The sequence below is a fragment of the Ostrinia furnacalis genome, unplaced genomic scaffold, assembly GCF_004193835.3.
Source record: "Ostrinia furnacalis isolate ACB-3 unplaced genomic scaffold, ASM419383v2 OfSCF7469, whole genome shotgun sequence".
NCBI classification, from domain to species: Eukaryota; Metazoa; Arthropoda; class Insecta; order Lepidoptera; family Crambidae; genus Ostrinia; species Ostrinia furnacalis.
The window spans coordinates 14634-33979 of record NW_021137708.1 but is presented as its reverse complement, the minus strand read 5'-3'; the positions used below and the strand labels follow the sequence as shown (position 1 = coordinate 33979).

The 19346-nt window shown below is 38.8% G+C and overlaps 1 protein-coding gene and 1 long non-coding RNA gene across 2 annotated transcripts; one reads left to right on the top strand and one right to left on the bottom strand.

Annotated features, from left to right (window-relative positions):
* The first annotated feature begins 1032 nt into the window (after positions 1-1032).
* Positions 1033-6436, top strand: LOC114364783 (uncharacterized). The gene is made up of 2 exons (XR_003656878.1): positions 1033-2820; positions 2970-6436. It is a non-coding gene; the product is annotated as an uncharacterized LOC114364783 (long non-coding RNA).
* Positions 6437-6799: 363 nt separating this feature from the next.
* On the bottom strand, positions 6800-12393 carry LOC114364797 (selenoprotein S). The gene is made up of 5 exons (XM_028321100.1): positions 12083-12393; positions 10008-10139; positions 9045-9151; positions 8391-8481; positions 6800-7523 (listed from the first exon to the last, which is right to left on the bottom strand). The coding sequence occupies exons 1-5, from the start codon at positions 12138-12140 to the stop codon at positions 7435-7437; spliced, it is 477 nt and encodes a 158-aa protein (XP_028176901.1). The 5' UTR covers positions 12141-12393; the 3' UTR covers positions 6800-7434.
* Between the last annotated feature and the right edge of the window lie 6953 nt (positions 12394-19346).

Genomic DNA, 19346 nt, shown 5'->3' with positions numbered 1-19346 from the left:
ATAAAGGTGTCAACGTTAAGCCACGGGGGTCGGTATGCAGTTCCGATCGCAAGTTTGAGGCCGTTTAGAGTAACACTCAGCCACATTTGTTCTACAGAATTAATATTTGGTGGTTTGATTTGTCGAGCATAGACACCTTTACGTATGTAGAAACCAACACCCCCGCCGCGCGCTCGAACGCTAGGCGGGCGCGGGATGTGCCGGAGCCTGTAGCCTGGAGGCGCAGGATTTTTGACGACTTACGATTTTTTTAAAATTACTTAATTAACTATTATTAACTATCTCTGTGGTTTAACAACAAGAACCAAAGTTATACTATTAGATAAAAATATTTGTTACTAAAATATTATGATTTTCGGGTACTTTTTGGCCCCGGACACGTGATTTTCTTGGCCGGTGGAATGACCCAAATATTTTGACAGCTGGTAGCGACCTCTAAATCTTAACAAAAAAAAAAACAAAAAGAGCTAATTTCATATTTAGAGGTATATAATCGAATGAGAAAGTGCCCCGGAGAGAAATCAAAAGTCGAAAAATAAGGACCACCCTACTCCGCAGTGAGGCTTTTTAGCCTCTGAAGGGCGTCCTTACGGTCGACCTGTCATGTAAACCAAAGCAGTAATGCCAAAGTTACGAAAATGAATTAGCTTCCACAATATCGAAATATGACTATTGAATGTGTAAACAAACCAAAATAAGGCGAAGTTTTGAGGTGGTTTGAGTTTTGTTGCATAAAAATAATCTTTAACTTTTTTTTTTTCATTTTTTAATCGGGAATGCTGGGCCCCTGTTCATGGTGGGCCCCTAGGCACTGGCCTAAAGTGCCTTATGGATAATACGGCACTGATTATAACTCCTAAACTTAGCAAAATCGCTGAACATACATGGGGATTCAATCGATTGTCGATATAATGCACATCTATTACCTGGCACCGGCTTGACACCCCGTATACTTGTGTTATGTATAAATTCACCATAATAGTCCAGTCGACAGTGATCGAACTACAAACCTCAGCAGTTTTTTGACTACCCTCAATTCCTTCCAGGTTCAACCAGTGCCGTATCCATATCATCCCGAGGTCGCGTTCGGAAACTCACACCCAAAGCGCGAGGCCTCCTACGAGAGTGACACACGCCCTCTGCGGCACAAAGGTACTACACACAGCCAGTCGACGGGCGCCTCAGTCCCTCTGTGCTTCCACAAGCACATAACAGGGACACACTGAAGTTACTAGAGACTAGCGAAGACTCTGTGTTTACAATTTCGTCCAGGGGTCGTGTTAGAAAACTCACGGCTAAAGCGCGCGGACTATTATGTGAATGACACACGTTCAAAGGTACTACGCACTGCCAGCCGACGGGCGCCTCAGTCCCTCTGTGCTTCCACAAGCACATAACAGGGACACACTGAAGTTGCAGACTAGCGAAGATTCTGTGTTTACGATTTCGTCCAGGGGTCGCGTGAGAAAACTCACGCCCAAAGCTCGCGGACTATTATGTGAGTGACACGAAAGGTACTACGCACTGCCAGCCGACGGCTGCCTCAGTCCCTCTGTGCTTCCTGAAGCACATAACAGGGACACACTGAAGTTGCAGACTAGCGAAGACTGTGTTTACAATTTCGTCCAGGGGTCGCGTGAGAAAACTTACTGCTAAAGCGCGCGGACTATTATGTGAGTGACACGAAAGGTACTACACACTGCCAGCCGACGGGCGCCTCAGTCCCTCTGTGCTTCCACAAGCACATAACAGGGACTCACTGAAATTACTAGAGACTAGCGAAGACACTGTGTTTACGATTTCGTCCAGGGGTCGCGTTACAAAACTCACGCCCAAAGCGCGCGGACTATTATGTGAGTGACACACGTCGAAAGGTACTACGCACTGCCAGCCGACGGGCGCCTCAGTCCCTCTGTGCTTCCTGAAGCACATAACATGACCCACTGAAGTTTGCTACAGACTAGGGAAAACTTTTACGATTTCGTCCAGGGATCGCGCTAGAAAACTCACGGCGAAAGCACGCGGATTGTTGTGTGAGTGAAACAAATTGTTTTGATCACATTAGACCTTAAACCTTATTACAGCGGATTAAAATACTTAGTGTATGCATTTTTACGCTCGTGTGTGCAACACGGGCTTCACACTGCCAACAAATGAACGTATGAATGTTTAGTGCTCGTGCACTCAACGGAAAACAATAATCACAGATATTCGATCTGGTTTAAGGTTAATTGATACACGTTTCTAAAAAGAAACGGGTTATAACTAATGACTATTTGTCAGATAAGTGCCCAATAGATACTTTATCAGAAGGTGGTAAACGATCAAATTACTAAAGAATTGGCAGATTCTGTATCTTTCTTGACCTTTTACGATTTGCTTAAACTTACGCACGACGGAGTCTCAATTGGTAAGTCAACAGTTAAACCAATAAATTCCAAGACATGACTTTATAAAAAACATTTTATTAGCCTTCAAATCGATCAAACAGCAAAAAGTGACTTTTGACAGCTCATAAAAAGTACCTATGTCGATTGGAGGTATCGTCTACTTGCTAAACAACACATTAACTACCGCGAAATGCAGAAGCTTTTTCATGGTTACAAACATCTAACACCACAGCTGGGCACCGTAAATTTTGTGCCATGGATTTTAATCGAAAACCCAAAGTGGTTTTTAATCGAAAACCCAAAGTGGTTTTAATTATGACACTTGAACTTAAATGTTCTAATCATATTCTACAGACCACTGCAACAGCAAGTATATCTCTCGAAAAAGATCAAATTCTTATCACTACTGACACTGTAATATTGCGTGATTGTAGGTATCATCATCATCAACAGCCCTTTACAGTCCACTGCTGGACTATGAGCCTCCTCCACTATAGTGGAGGGTTTTGCCATAATCCCCACGCTTGGCAGGCGGGTTGGAGATCGCAGTTTAAAAGATTGATGTTTTTCAGATTGTAGGTATATTAATGTGTAATTTGTTAAATAAATACGAGTCTTTGTAATCAGTCGTTGTGTTCGCGCGCGGTGTTCAACTCGAATTTAATGTAATATAACTTGATAATCTTTGTACATAATTAATTTATAACACTATCTTCCATCGACTTCAATCTATACCGAGTTTAAAGCAAATAATCCTGTTTTTATGAAGGTGGGGTAGTGTTTCTTTTTTACAAATTATAATTTCACTTTGTAATTGATTTCCCATCACATAAGCGTACACTTATAAGTGTGTATAATAGACGAAAATATTTTCTATTTAGACTACAATGCAATTTATTTTTGACACAAATTAATGAAGATTTAGACGTAAGCCGCTCAATTATTGATCAGCAAATCAATAAGTTTTTTAAATAAAATTAAAATCGATGTAATCATTTAAGTTTGATTTTATGCCTTATGAGAAACAGTTATACTTTAGTAACGTAATATTTTTCCCTAATGGATTTGTAACTTTATGTTCTAAGTTTAAGGTTAAAAATTAATGTAGATAATTTGACATGTGGAGGTTATCTGATGACTTTACATTATGTATTTGTGTATTGAAATAAAAACAATGTGGAGTCAAACCAAGAACAACAGCTGTTGATTTGTTTCTTTTATGGAATACGTTGTAAATCAATAATTTGTTCAAGAAGCATCCGAAAAGTATTTACCTTAAAAACAATTTTAAGTTCAAATACTTCTTATTTTTATAAATATTTACTAACTTAACTTTACTTAGACAGTTACCTACGTCATGTGTGTTCGCGTTTTTTTCTCTTTCACTCACTCTATAAAGAGTGAGATGGCATGATAGCCACGCCCACATGAAAACATGTGCCTCTCGCGACTTCTTTTATTTCTCTTAATCAAAATGTAGGTTGTTTCTTAATTTAATTAGTGTAATAATTAATTATTATTTCAATTATGTCGCTAGATTACCCATATCGCGTACAAAATAGCACAAAAATGTTAAGATTATGTAAATTGCAACGAGACTTACAGTTGTGCTTTAAATAATAGTAATAATTATTTAAATAATTTGACATTATTATTTCTCATCTTAATGATTAGCTAAATGTATGATCGTTAGTTATTATTTTTATTAAGTAACCGTAGCGAATAAAGGTGTGTTCACATTGCTACGTAGTTGTCACATTTAGCGAAACGAATTTTAATCTGTCGCGAATGTCACTTTGTCTAGCTACTGTTACATGCGTGGTAGTGTGAATGTACCTTAATCGAATCGACTTAGCGCGACGTTGCGTCGTTTCGTTGTCTCGATCTCTTGTCGTCCGATAGTAAAGGAGGTACGGAATGAAAATCGATTCAGAAAACGTCAAATATGAACATGGAATAGCTACAATATCTGGGGGCACTGCGAGCAAAAAAGCGGCACGGCCGTACCATCCTTTTCTCGATTTATATTTCATCTATGTTGCTAGATTAATAAATTCAAGGTTAAAAAGTACAGCACATTCTGTCATTACTGCATGGAAATGTAGGTACAGATCGTTTCATCCACGAAAACGCGCCCCACCATTCTGCCGCTAATGTTTGAGTGTTATCGGTACACGCTAAATCATCCATGAGTGCACACGCACACTTCAATAATGCCTTACGGATTGCTCAGATTAAACTCCCCGCACCCCGCGCGACCGAGACCAATAATTGGTGGGGCGTGTCTTCGTGGATGAAACTTTCTATAATTTAAAGTTTGATGTGGACACGCTAGTAAATTAACTTGTATAGATGTCTTAAACTGAACCGTTGCAGCTATGACATTGTCAGGGGGCGCTACTATCAATACTGGGTTGTCAGTTTTTGATTTTTGACACTTGACATTTCAAAATTATATACATGCTTTTGTTTGACTTTTTCTGAGTCGATCGACTCGCTTGGCCATGCGTAAGCAATATTATGATAATCACAAAATTGTATCGTCTAAATGTACCTATTTATTTTATAGTTACTCAATAGATAATTATAAGTTTCCTAAGTATTGTAAAATTATGTATCTATAGTCGAGTAAGTTGTATTTTGTGTACTGGCAACACTATGTGATCAATTGAAGTCAAAATGAAAATATTGCAATCATTTGGTTAAGAAAACGGCAGAACTAGTGTTGTTCTTTTCATTTTTATGTACGATAGAACAGGACAACACTTATTTTAGCTGTCAAGTTTAGAATTTAGCACTGGTTTTTGTGAGAAAATTCACCAGTGTGAACTTTGTGATTTGTAGGTATGTAAAAAAACTTTGAAAAATATTTGTTTTGTGCGTTGAATCGCATCGTGTTTATTAAAATTTAGAAATAAGCCAATATACGACGACGGGGATGTTGTAGTCAATATATTTTGAGCCTTGTCTACTAGTCTTAAGGTCTTAAAGCAATGAAATTACCACCAGCTATGCCTTATGGGAGGGGTAAGGCAGTTATGGGCCTGTATTATGAAACCTTTCTCGACAATTCAAACTCAAAAATGGATTGGCTAAATATTCGCTCACACTACAATCAGCCTTGAATCTTTTTTTTGTGTAGATTCATACTTCAGTTAAGTTTCATAACACAGGCTTTAGACGAAACTTAACATTGTATTTAGGCTTAATCAGGCATTAATTGCTAATGAAAAAAAAAGACCAAAACTTTTTAGTTCATGATTGTTAGTTTTTTGTTTTTCTCTTGTGGCAACCCACTGAATTTATACCAAATTAGTATTTTGTACTCTATTCCTATTACGTGTTAAGGTGAACGCATACCTACCCGCAGAATCTGAAGTCTACACTTAAATAAAATTCAATGAAATTTTACTGAAAAAGATTTTCGCGTCGATAGATATGCTTTCACCTTTATGTAGGTAGGTAGTTTTGCAAATATACTGACAATGTTAAATTCCGTCTGTGTTGAGTTGGCAGAACTCTGCGATGTTCATTATAGCGTAGTTAACATAAAGTTGATATTCCTTCGAAATAGAGCAACAACCACGAGCTGTCAAACGACACCGATTTTAGGATGTCATTTGTGTGTCAGTTTTCAGGATTATTTCTCTGTTTTGTGCAATAATCAATCAAAGAACCAGTCACCACGTTTCTGAAGCACATTTCTCATAAATATTCACGACTTCACTCGCGTAAAATCTGAAAAAATCTCATCTTCAACGTGCCAATAAGTGCTAACGAACTGTCAAATAGTTACAAAAAACGGTTCTGTTTGACGTGCGGTGACGGCATCACGCATCTCTTTTTATCACACAGTGTTACTGCTAGTGACATCTCGCTCGCTTAGTGCTGTTGCTCTATTCCGCTAGGTATATAAACTTTATGGTAGGTAAGAACAAACCAATTTTGATATCTGTGACATGTAAGTTAAGTTAGCAGCGCCCTGTACATATACCGGCGCGCGTCGTTGAGGTGATACCAAACGATAATAAAATTACTATTTTGTACATTTCTTGTTTCATTTCAGAACTTCATACTAAAGTCCGGTCGCCGAGCACATAGAATTTCGTCCAATGACCCCAAGCTACCCATCTTTATCGCTCGCGCGTAAATATTATTGCTGTCGCGCTCGCACACTCGCAACAGCAATATAATTACGCGCGAGCGATAAGGATGGGTAGCTTGGCGTCTATCTGCTCGGCGACCGGACTTTAGAAGTAGATGATATGCTAGTCTGCTGGAGTGATACAGATGAAAGAATGATGTTGCCCAAAGTCCGAACACACGAAAGGTAATAAATTCATTCATTATGTTCGCTTTTTAAAAAAAACTCGTTGAATTTGAAAGTTGAAAACAAGAAAAACAAAAGATTTAATAGTCTTATGGCTTTATTACAATACTGAACACCCGTCACATTGCTAAGTAATAATAATATACAAAAAGTTTCTGCTGACTAGTTTTTTAGTCAGTCAAGTACATAACAGATCTCGAACGAACATTAGTTAAAGTTAAATAATTAAGTAACACCAATATAAACATAACTGAACTGCTATGCAATATAATTTTGACAAATCTTTCTGTCTCATATTACAATCATTAGTTTCCCTCAGTCAGACTATTATCACACTGCACCGCGCTCCGTGTGATTACATACAAAAAATCCCACACGCAGACGCGTTGTCAGTGTCTTGTGCCGCGCGTGTTTTCTATACAAATTGAGCTACTTGCATACAATGATTAAATCTGTCGTCCCGCGTGCCGCGGCGGAGCGCGGTGCAGTGTGATAATCCCCTTAGAGAAAGAGATGAATGAATATATCGAAGTGCGAATGGCGGCGTGTGCAAAAGCACTTCTATTATTTTATTTATTACTAGAGTATTTTCTGTTAATAATTCAACATAAATTTATTTTTGCTGACAATTTATCCCTCCCCCCTCCTACTGATGCACGCTGTCAACTATCCCCCACCCCCCTCCACAAGCCCCTCCATCGCTCGGGCGGCGCCCTACCGTCCGCAGCCGCCGCCGCCGCACGCCGAGCGCTTGGGCGGGCGGTAGGATGACGTGGACGCGCCGCCACTCAGAGGCAAGTAATCTAGAACAAAAGTATTTATTTATGGATAGATAACAAGACACATACACAATAGAGTAAGAGCTAGTGAACGCCAGACCTACGTCATTTTATAAAAGCTGAAAGTTTGTCAGCGTATGCTCCCAATATAGGAATAATGTTGGTGAATTATGAAGTTTGGGTCATCGTGGCTTTGGGAACTACCCTAAAAAAACTGTCTGGTAAGGAGTTGGAACTGTCAAAACTGTCGGGCTGTTGGGGAAAATACTTCTAATTATTGCCCAAATATTATATGTACATAAAAATCTGATTTTTAGGCTGTAGACCGTGCCAAAGAAATATACATACATACACTCGAAAAACATAACCCTCCTAGCGCAGTCGGGTAAAAAAAAATTAGTCTTAATTATTATGCCTTGTGGTTCTGGCAGAATAAAACATTCCCTTTCTTCTCTTTGTTGTTGTTTAAAAGGTGGTTCTATCTGGCCAGCGTGGGAAGAGTAGGCCAAATCCTCTATTTACCTCTGATCTAAATAAATTAAATGAATAAAAAAACAGAACAAAATTAATAATTAAAAGTCTGAACATAATATTAATTACTTCTTGGTGTTGAGCTACACCGCGTTTATAAGGTGTACCTTAATTGTAATTGCCTCGCTCTATATAACCATATAACATATAACTATATAACATGGTTTCATATATCAATATGTGGATTACGTAGTGGGATGTGTTACCACATAAATAATACATAAGTCTAGTAGATACGTTAATTTCTGTAACACATTTGTTTGTAATTCCTACAATAAATATATAAATAAATCTATCAGGACATGCTCCTGCAGAGGAGACTAATTGACCTACTGATGATAGCTTCGACATAATGCTCACCGTCGTCGGGCGTGCCGAGCTTCTGTCCGCCGGCGGCGGCGCCGTATTTCTTCAGCCTCTCCAAATTCTCCTGTTTCTTGCGCTCCTCACGCTGGAAGGAACGTTCACAAATGTATTATTGACACCTTATTATTTTTTTTAACCTTAATTGAATCTCAAATGCACTATAGTTCACTACCAACACAAATCCATGAAGCTCTGAGCATGAGAACTGTTAGGAAGGAGCTAAAGCTGACAAAGTCACCAAAATCAATTGACTACCGCGTTGGCAACCATCAGCTACACTAAACGACTGAAGCGCCACGATATACTCAGTGACAGATGGTTAATGAGGAGTATCCTGCTGGGGAGCTCCTTGAACATGTTAAAACTTCATGGAACAAATCTGCTTATAGTTTGGGACTGAGGCGATAATCACACTGCACCGCGCTCCGACGCGGTACGCGGGACGACAGATTTAATCATTATATGCAAGTACCTCAGTTTGTATAGAAAACACGCGCGGCACAACACACTGGCAACGCGTTTGCGCGCGGGATTCGTATATGTCGCCACGTGGAGTGCGGTGCAGTGTGATAATCGCCTGATTGCAGTTGAGCGCAAAAAAAACATTATTTATATCTCAAATGCAATAATTTTCTTTGCTATATTTACCTCCTTCTGCTGTTCTAACGCCCTCTGTGAAGCGCTGAGCAGAAGCTCCTGCTGCTTCTCACGTGCGCGCTGGATCGCTTCCATACGCGCTATGGCTTTGTCAGGGTCTGGAGAAAGATAGGATTCCTTTAATTAAACAATACTGAACTACAATGGTTCACCTTATGAATTGTATTGGGATGAGTAACTTTTAACATTCATATATTTACAGTTCTTGCAAGTGCAACTCATGAAGGCGAGTTAGCTTTACTTGTGTGTGTACGTGTACATGCTTATAACAATAGTGTAATGTCTGTCAAAACATAAAAAACAAACAGTAGCGAGCCACCACACATGTACAGCTCACTCGCCTTCGTGAATTGCATCAACTATACCATTACGTTAGAAACTGAGAGCACTGGGATTCAAACGCATGATTGATTATGTCATGCATACTAAAAATATCCAATTGCTCTGAGTTTCAAGACCTTTAGAAGCCTGATTGTACTGCCACAACCGTTTGAGGTTGCAAAGAAGACAAACACACATCTGAAGTTCTGGTAATATGCACAGATATCAGCAAATCCAGCAACACACAGTGGCCTCCTATCTCATTGTAGTTAGTTTTGCAGGGCAATCGAATACCGCACTCATTATCTCATTGTAATACAGGCTATTTTGCAACGAAACGTGTGTAGTCTGATATGCTGTCAACTGATCTACACTCGACGGATTAGCAAGCTCAAATGGCAATGGGCAGGGCACATAGTACGCAGAACTGACGGCCGATGGGGCAGCAAGGTTCTGGAATGGAGGCCGCGTACCGGAAAACGCAGCGTGGGACCGACGACATCATAAAGGTAGCAGGGAAGCACTGGACCCAGGCCGCTACCAATCGATCAACATGGAAAGCATTGGGGGAGGCCTATGTTCAACAGTGGACATCCTATGGCTCAAATGATGATGATGATGATCTACACTCACTCTTATGGTACTCCGCGTCCTCCTTGGCCTCCAGCCAGCGGCGGTAGCGTGGCCGCAGCCAAGTGGCAGCGCACAGCAGCGCCGCCGCGCCGCCGATGGCGTACCAGCCGTACAAAGCTAGGAACCGCAGCACTAAAAGAAAGAAAGAAAGAAATTATTGTTTACTAGCTTTCCGCCCGCGGCTTCGCCCGCGTGGAATTTTGTCTGTCACAGAAAAACTTTATCGCGCGCGTCCCTGTTTCAAATACCGGGATAAAAACTATCCTATGTTCTTTCCCGGGACTCAAACTATCTCTATGCCAAATTTCATCAAAATCGGTTGCGAGGTTTAAGCGGGAAAGCGTAACAGACAGACAGACAGACAGAGTTACTTTCGCATTTATAATATTAGTTGGGATGGGATTCGGTGCAAGTACACAACAAAACAATAACTAAAGCTAGACAACAGAACGGGTACAGGCATCAAAATGGCATCTGCTCAGAATAAGCAGAGTAAATACAAATGAGTAGGTTATCTTCATAGAAACGCACCGAGCGCAGTTTGTATGTGAGCGTGCCAATATACGCACACACACACTGACAAAATTCGGCGCAACCACGACTGGCTCCCCGATAATAATCTCAGCACCAGCCTATATGTTGTCCCGAAGTGGTGGTAGAGCAAGCTATATTTGGGATGTGTATAAGTGGAAAGGGCCTATGTACTTTTTTTTTTTTTTTTTTTTTTTTTTTTTTTGAATAGGAAGCCTTCAATGGTCATGAGTTGTTGTACTGAAGAGTTTGGATGATTTGAAAGTCTATCCTTGTAGCGGAGTGTGTGGCTCTTTATTTCCTCTCTGACTGTGGGCAATGGCAAGTCCTGATAGATGAGCTTGTTGCTGATATACCATGGGATTTGGTAAATCAAACGTATGGCTTTTGTCTGAAAGCGCTCGATTATGTCGAGATTGGAGTTGGCAGCTGTTCCCCACAGCTGTATCCCGTAGGTCCAGATAGGTTTAAGGATGGTTTTGTAGACCATCATTTTGCTACTGGTGTTCAGCTGTGACTGGCCTCCGACAAGCCACATCATGTTTCTTAGTTTGGCATCTAGGTGCTTCCTCTTTGTCCATATATGCTTTCTCCAGGTTAGCCTGCGGTCCAGGTGCAAGCCCAGATACCTAACGTCCTCAGCCTGAGGTATTTGGATACCATTAAGTTTGACCGGTGGGCAGGAGTTTCTTCTGAGAGTGAAGGTTACATGCACAGATTTTTCTCCATTAGCTTTAATACGCCATGAATGGTACCATTTCTCCATTTCCGTCAGGCTTTCCTGGAGATAGAGTGAGGCCGTGACTGGATCGTCGTGTGTTGCCATTGTTACCGTGTCGTCAGCAAAGGTGCCTGTGAATGTATTTGTAGTTGTTGGCAGGTCTGCGGTAAACAATAGGTACAGCACGGGCCCCAAGACACTACCCTGGGGTATACCGGACGCTATGTCTATAACTATGTCTATATATAATCTCAGCACCAGCCTATATGTTGTCCCGAAGTGGTGGTAGAGCAAGCTATATTTGGGATGTGTATAAGTGGAAAGGGCCTATGTACTGAAATTACTTTCGTTATTAGGTGGACCGATGAACTAGTGGGTCGCAGGAAGCACCTGGATGCGGGCAGCATAGAACTAATCAATGAAATGAAATCCTTGAGGGAGGCTTTGGCCCAGCTGTGCACGTATTTGACCAAAATGAATGATTAAATGATGGTTTTTTTATATGTTGGTGGCATTTGCTAGGCAAGAACAGTTGCAGAACGATAATGTGTGGTTTGTTAATAATATTTCCCATGTTTATACTCTCATCTTCATTCATAGTGTAAATTGCCAAGTTAATTCTGAACTAACTAAGCCCAAGCAATTTGCAAACTATAACAGTTATACCACGTCCTTGAACCTAATGTGGAGTAAAGGAGTTGAACTAAGGATGTTCAGGATGATAAAAACCATACTTTCTGATCAAGGTAATGTGTAACTTGGTAAAAGAACTTAACATTAACTTATGTCCTGTAAAGTGACTTTATAAACAGCAAATTCTTACCATAAGTAAAAGGATTAAGTGAGTAGTAGTTCTGTCGTTCCTCGTATTCGGGATCCATTGCGTGGGTTTAAAACCTGAGGTCAAGCGGAAAACACTGAGATAATGCCCGCGTTTGCAACTATTGCACAATGTTTAAATTCAACAAGATGCAGTACTTTATCGTGGTCGAAAAAGGTTTATTTAACAATAAATCAGAGGAATTTAAACTAAACTTGTTAGTATTTTTTCTAGAATTTACACCACATTTACACAAAAAATCCCACAATAATACTGACGTGTACATGTAAATAAATTTTGACAACTGTGAAACTTTTGACATTGACAGATGACGGACACGTTCCGATTGGTCAATGCAGTTTGTAGAAATTATTTTATTTGTGGTAATTTTCATATCCGTGAATTTTAGATATTACTTGTTAATCACAAAATATTATTTAAAGACATATTCTGTATCATTTGCAGTTTTAGCCGTTTCAAAATAATTTTATTTTTAAAGCAAAAAGTTGTATAGCTAATTTCGGACTGTTAACTTGTAGCTCCACTGCTGTGGCATGTTGGATTGGTTGGATGTAGAAAGTCCCAAGTTTGATTCCAGCTTTGATCTTTTTAAATTCAAATTCAAATTCAAATTTATTTATTTGCATAAAACAGGGTCAGGGTTAAAATCGTCATCGTCACAATGTATAATCGTTTCATTAAAATTGATAGCTAATGTATCGCGAGACGCGACTTCTGAACAGATTATGAATTTTTACTGAATAAAACACCTCTTACAAACACAAGTACCTAGGTACGATGTCACAGCTTAGCCTCTGGTTTTTTTAGATCGAAAACAAAAAACTTTCGCATTCGTTACACTATTGTAAACTTGTAACCAATGAAATCTGCAATTTATTCAGGTCATTGGCCTGCACTCGCGGCCGCGGTGACAAAACGCCTAACTCTGAAATCCATTATCGCCGCGAGGGTTCCGCACGATTTGCCGACGAAAGCGTAAATAGTGAAATTAAAGGAAATAGAAACGCAATGGTTTTGTTATGACACGGTTTTACACCTGATTGTTTACTTGATCGGTGTTTTTTGTGAATGGAGTTTGAATAATGAGGTTATCTTAAACCTACTTGCCTGTTAATACTGGTTTGAAAGTGGTGAAAACCAAAGCAATAGTTACTTACTGTTTGCAGCGAAATTGAATGCTTTTATTTATTTACATTAATACCCATTTTAAAGACGAAAGTTTTGATTGTTTGTTTGTATTGCATAGGCTCCAACTCGAATTTAAATATTCCTGCAAGTAAAAGGATTCTAAAAGTTCAGAATCCTGTATTAGTTGTGAACATGAGTGGTACGAAATTTGCCAGGTCAGGTCTCAGGTAGTTAGTAACGGGACTATTCCACCTCTCGTTCATACCGCTGCATCTCCTGTGTGTAGCCAGGATCTACAGCTTGGCCGCCAATAGCCCAACCAGTGTAGGTCTTTGTCCCGGGGGAAAGTTAAACTGTCAGGCCTAGAACAGACGGTGAAACGCAACTGCAACTAAACTGCAACTGCTAGTTACTTTTAAGTTGCATCTAAGTCATTCTAAGTTTGCAACTGCAACTGCTACTTAGTTACTTTTGAGTTGCATCTAAGTCATAGCGTCCGTTGAGAGACCACACATGACGCGACCAGTTTGAAACTTTCAGTTTCAGTTTCATTCATAAGAATCATCAGAAAGTTGCAGTTTCGTTGCAGTTGCGTTTAACCGTCTGTTCTGGGCCTCATTGGACCCTCAACGAAAGTATCAGAAGAACATAGAAGTTAGAAGTTATGGTTCGTAGTAAAAAGGTTTACTATGAGATAATAGGGAATAGGGGTAAAGATAGTTATGGTTCGTAGTAAACATTTTGTATTTACTTAGTAGGTGACTTCACGCCGCAGCAGTTCAGACGGTGTGTCGCCACGCCACCCCCGCACCGTTTCTATGTACTTAATTCTTATGTACCTACTACCTTCAGACAACGTGTCACCAACTACCAATGGTATTTCATAGAAATGGGTCATTCTACGAAGAGGCCGTTTTTTTGTTCAGGTGAAATTACTTGTAAAATAATTTGTCTTCGTTTAGTTATGAACTTCTATAAGCAAAAGTGTACTTAGTAGCTTCAAAAAATATGTGAAGAAACATAAAAGACATTTGTTTTATTAGATTTTTTCTGCCGACAGTATGTGACATATCACGCTCTGTCGACTGTTATGAACACGGCTTTTCATGTTTGCATACCTGCAAAAAAAAAACCCGTTCATTAAAATAGGATAACAAGTCGTGATTAGTAAACCAGACATACTCAAGACTATATCTATTAAATATCAATAAATTTAGATCTGAAAATAAGAAACTACCGACGATTCTACAACTGTTATAAGATTTTTGACACACCTGTCGACTGTTGAAGTTTCTACCAAAAGATGAAGAAAATTTAATGGTGGGAACATTAATTTATATTTTATGACAACCCCTTAACCCACTTGTTATTGTACAGAGACATTTTTTTCTGCAAAGAGAGTATTGCACCAGTAAATTATATTTTAAGAGTGGTTCTACATCATCTCAAAGTTGAAGTGTCACTTCTAAAAGACATATAATTAAAATATGTTACTTATTAGAGATGTTTTTATCACATGCCCTTGTTCAAATGTGGAACTATTTACTGTGCCTAGATTATTTACAATCTAACTGCAAAATTAAAACCACAATTTTCAAATTACTTCAAATTGTCATTTCTGTCTATGTCACACTTGTCTATGGTTTTGTCGACGGAAATGATATATTCATGCTTTTAATATTGTTTTCAATTCCTGACTCAAACAGAAGGGTGTTTTATTGTGTGTGTGATATGTACGTATCTGTCTGTGACATCGTGGCACTACAATTATCCATGCTTCCGTCTAAATTATTAAAGAATTTTAAAATAGCGCTATCAGACAGAAACATGATTGTTTAACTTTTTTCTGCCAGTTATGCATAATTATTACGACTTTAGGGCTCGATATTTGGTCAAATCTATCAAGAGAGCGTTTCGTTCTTTGAAAATTATTCAATAAAAACATGATTGTTAGCAGTGAGAAATTGCAAATGCAATTACTTTTTATAACATGAAACATTAGTGATTTCAAAACAAAAAAGAGTAGTTTGTGATTTTTTTTGTGCTATATTTTTACTTTTTTTATACATTTTATTACAAAATCGGTAGAACGAAACGTATTTGTTGTGATCGCTCTGTTAATATTGCCATGCATGAAGATAGCATGCAAAATTTTTTTATTTATATAAAACATTTCTGAGACTCAGTTTGAAGTATTTGACGATCTTCCTAATTTCGCAAAACAAAAACGCATTCATTTAATGTCATCGTCTAGTGATGAGGCTATTTTTTGATTCGTCGACAGAAATGATTTATTTTCTGACGACATTGTTTCTTATTTTTTTAATTCTAAACTATTGATTACCTTGAATTATTTGAAACTGAGAACTAGTTTTTAACGTTAAAGGCTATAATATTACGGCTTGATTTTGTTTTAATTTTTATATTCTTAGGACCTACAACACAAAGTGTCACATTTGTCGATTTTAAGGTCACTTCTGTCTATCTCATTATTTAAAAAAAGTTCATTTTAAAATTGAATAATTAAGTTTGATCTCTGTCGTTATTTTTTATAAGATTCTTTATGTAAGACAAATATTTTTGATACCATAAATAATTAAAAAAGTGGATTTTACTTTTTTTTTCTTTCCACCTACCCTATCGTAGAATGACCCAAATACATAGAATTTAGTGTTGTTTCGTGACGACACGTCCGCGTCGTATGGAGTATAAAATGGAGTCGGTCAGCTACAAATAATATGTACTTTCGTTCGTTCGTTTCAGCCGAAAGACGTCCACAGCTGGACAAAGGCCTCAAGGATTTCCACAAAATCATACTTTAAACCTTGTGAATGTTTAATAGGTAGGTTAGGTATGCAAATAAAGATTTGAATTTGAATCGTGTCTGCGAAGCCCCGACGATCTGTCTGTTTGAAGGTCACGGGAAGCACCTGGATGCGGGCAGCGCAGGACCGATCGTTGTATTTATTCAATTTTTTGGGATTTATCCAAGGGGACTTACTCAAATATTTTTTTTTAACTTGTTCAAGGAGGATCCACTTAAAAATACCTATGATTTCTACGGGATGTATGTGTCATCATCATTAGGTATTTCAGCCATAGGATTCCACTAAAAGGTTTTCTCCCCCAATTATTTCCAGACTGAATTTTTATCGTGAACTATAACTATTGTACCTACAGGTTAAAAATGTTTCCATAGCTCAGTGGTCAGAGCATTCACCCAGGCCAAAGGTCGCGGGTTCAAGTACAATCTGAGGCAATCGATCAAGTTTTAGGATTTGTCTGAATCTAGGTTATTAATATTTCCTAGTCTTGAAAACTATTCACTTATTGGATTCGTTCGTTTCAGCCGAATGACGTCCACTGCTGGACAAAGGATTTCTACAACGAACGGTCCTGCGCCGCCCGCTACCAGGCACCTCCCGCGACCTATACCAGATCGTCGGTTCACCTAGTGGGGGGCCTGCTCACATTACTTATTGCATTACTGAGAACTTTTATGTGTACGTAAACAATATTACGAGCTATAGGTACTTACGTAGTTAGTAAGGTTTTACTATTGGTTGTGTGCAACTGCAGTCTGCATTAAAATAAGTTAAGTATTGATTAAGATTCTGTAAAATAACTAGACTAGAAAAAAAATCTAGCAACATCTTTTCGTAATTTTATTGGAAAATAACGTTACTTTCGAGGTTTTGAATAAAAAATAATCCAATTTTGGCGGCCATTTTTACACGTATCTCTTGCATCTTTCGATAAGCTTCCAAAAGACCAGTATATCTTGAGCCGCCATAGCTCATTATAATTGTATGTGGAATTCAGTTTTCCAAGAGCGGGCGGCGTGCGGGGGTCAGCTAAGATTGGCGGTGGAGGCTCGAGTTGTGATCCAATGTCTTCTTTTTACAGTTTTTTAGTTCTGCCGAGGTCAGTGGATCAGAAAATTGGTTCACAATACAATGCGGGCTCTCGTACGACCGTTGAATATGTAAAACTGGGAGAAAGAGGGACGTTAGAGGTTTTGGCGCGTTATTTGTGCTTAATTATTTATTCAGGAGCTTCTGCCGGTCGCAGAAAGCATTTATCGCGGGGCCATAGATTAAAAACATGGTCGTGATAATGTACCTAGATATTAAGAAACAACCTTTAAAACGTATATTTTTTGGTTATTATCACTGTAAAGAGCTTTAGCTTACCTTTTCATAAGTGCCACTAGTAGTCTAAAATTGAATAAAATATTTTTGATTTTGATTTGATTTTTGATTTTATTTCACCGCTTTAACTGCTTCAAAAAATCTGGACATGAACCAGAAAGAATCTCTTGTGATGAGAGCAAAATTACAGCTTCACACTCATGTCCATAATGCCTCTATGGTCTAGCGTGGTTTGTGGTTCTGAGTGTGGCCTGGCCCTGGAGTTCAATACCAGGGCATAGCAATACGACGATAAAGAGTAGGACTTTAGTGACTTTACGAAAAAGTAATTCCTGAAACATCTACCTATTATTGCTTGATTTTTATCTACGGTTTAAAAGTGCGTACTACAGAACGAAAGCCAAAATCTATTTATTTATTTATTTATTTATTGATAAAGGTACACCAACAGCAATACACATTTAAGACATTTACTTCAATATCTAGCAAGATTACCTAGCTTGCAAGCTTGAATTTTAAATTCTGTGACTAGTCTGGGTGTTACTATTTTTAATATGTAATGTATTTAAAAAGTATATAATGTAGTCTATCCGTTAAGCTAGCACCCATAACACAAGCATATTCATTGCTTACTTTGGGGCTAGATAGCGCTGTGTGAAATTGTCCTAAGATAGTTATTTACTTATTTTAATTATTTTACAGGACAGAACCTAAAAAGTAAAATTTGAACGTTGTTGTTTTGCAATTACGACGGACCAAATGTCAGTTACCTGACTGTAGTGTAGGTACTACCTACCTATACCTACTACTGACTGACTGACTCGATATGGTATCTGGATCGATCACCTCATGTAGGTAGGGGAAATGTTCAAGGACTTCGGGGGAATTAGGAAGTAAAGAAAGACCTACCCGTCTTTGAACTGAATGCAAATTTTTAAAATTACATTGTAGAATTTTTGATAGTTTTTGTCTAAAATTCACTTCGATTATTTTAAAACTTCTATCACCTAAAGCCAATTGGAAAATTAAAGCTAAACTTAAATAATTTTATATTATCAACTTCATTAAAATGGGCCCAAAAAGCTATTTCTTTCTTGTAAAATAACGCCTTTTACAACTATGTACCTACTTAGAAAGAAGTGTTTATCTTGTCGTGCTGTATGTCGTTCTTACTTAGGTATCAGTTTAAATCCAATAAATCCCAAATCGAATGAACTGCAATTTTAAAACCATGAAATTAACGATTTTTCAAAATCATAGGGGTGACCATCGGGTCCACGGGACGCTAGGATTTTACGGGAATTAATGGGAGTTTCAAAAAATATAAATGTCTGTAAGATTCAGAGTATAAATCAAATTACTGTGCCTAGGTTTTGTTTTCTCAGTAATGTTGAATTACTGCTGTAAAATATAGACTCAATATCTGACTTAACATTATTTTGCAATAAGTCAAGTTAGTAGGTACCTATTTCAAATACATAAATTACATTCAAACAAGAACTACCGAGCAAAAATACGTCAAAAAATACGTCAACCAAATACTTTACACAATATTTTTCAACAGCAACTTGTGCGGGTCATGTTAACAAGTGCTTCTTCACATCCTTTGTGTCGTAAATAAGGACAATTTCGAGTTGCATCATAATTTAAAGAAATGTACCTGTCTAGTGTACGACACAAAGAGGCCTAACAAATGGCAAGTGAATACGCTGCGACCGAAGCCCTACGAAGGGGCTAAACTGGCCTGGCCTATTACCCTTCCTCGCTACAGCTGGCGGGCGCTACCCCTCCTTGTCTAACAGGACGCGGAAGACAGGGAGGGCAGATCGAGAACGCGGCGCGCGTGAAAAAGCCAGGCGCTCCGGGCGTGACGTCACAGGCGGCGGGGGCGCGGGGCGGGGCGCGCAGCAGCCAGCGGCAGTCAGTGTCCGGCCGACCGCCAGTCAACGCGGACGGTGCACGATGCG

Excerpts from the sequence above, each read along its gene's own strand:
- LOC114364797 (XM_028321100.1), bottom strand. The coding sequence starts at position 12,140 with ATGGATCCCGAATACGAGGAACGACAGAACTACTACTCACTTAATCCT. Across the intron at positions 10,140-12,082 it reads ACTTAATCCTTTTACTTATG|TGCTGCGGTTCCTAGCTTTG; the intron begins GTAAGAATTTGC and ends TCTTTCTTTTAG. Across the intron at positions 7,524-8,390 it reads GCTCGGCACGCCCGACGACG|ATTACTTGCCTCTGAGTGGC; the intron begins GTGAGCATTATG and ends CTTTTGTTCTAG.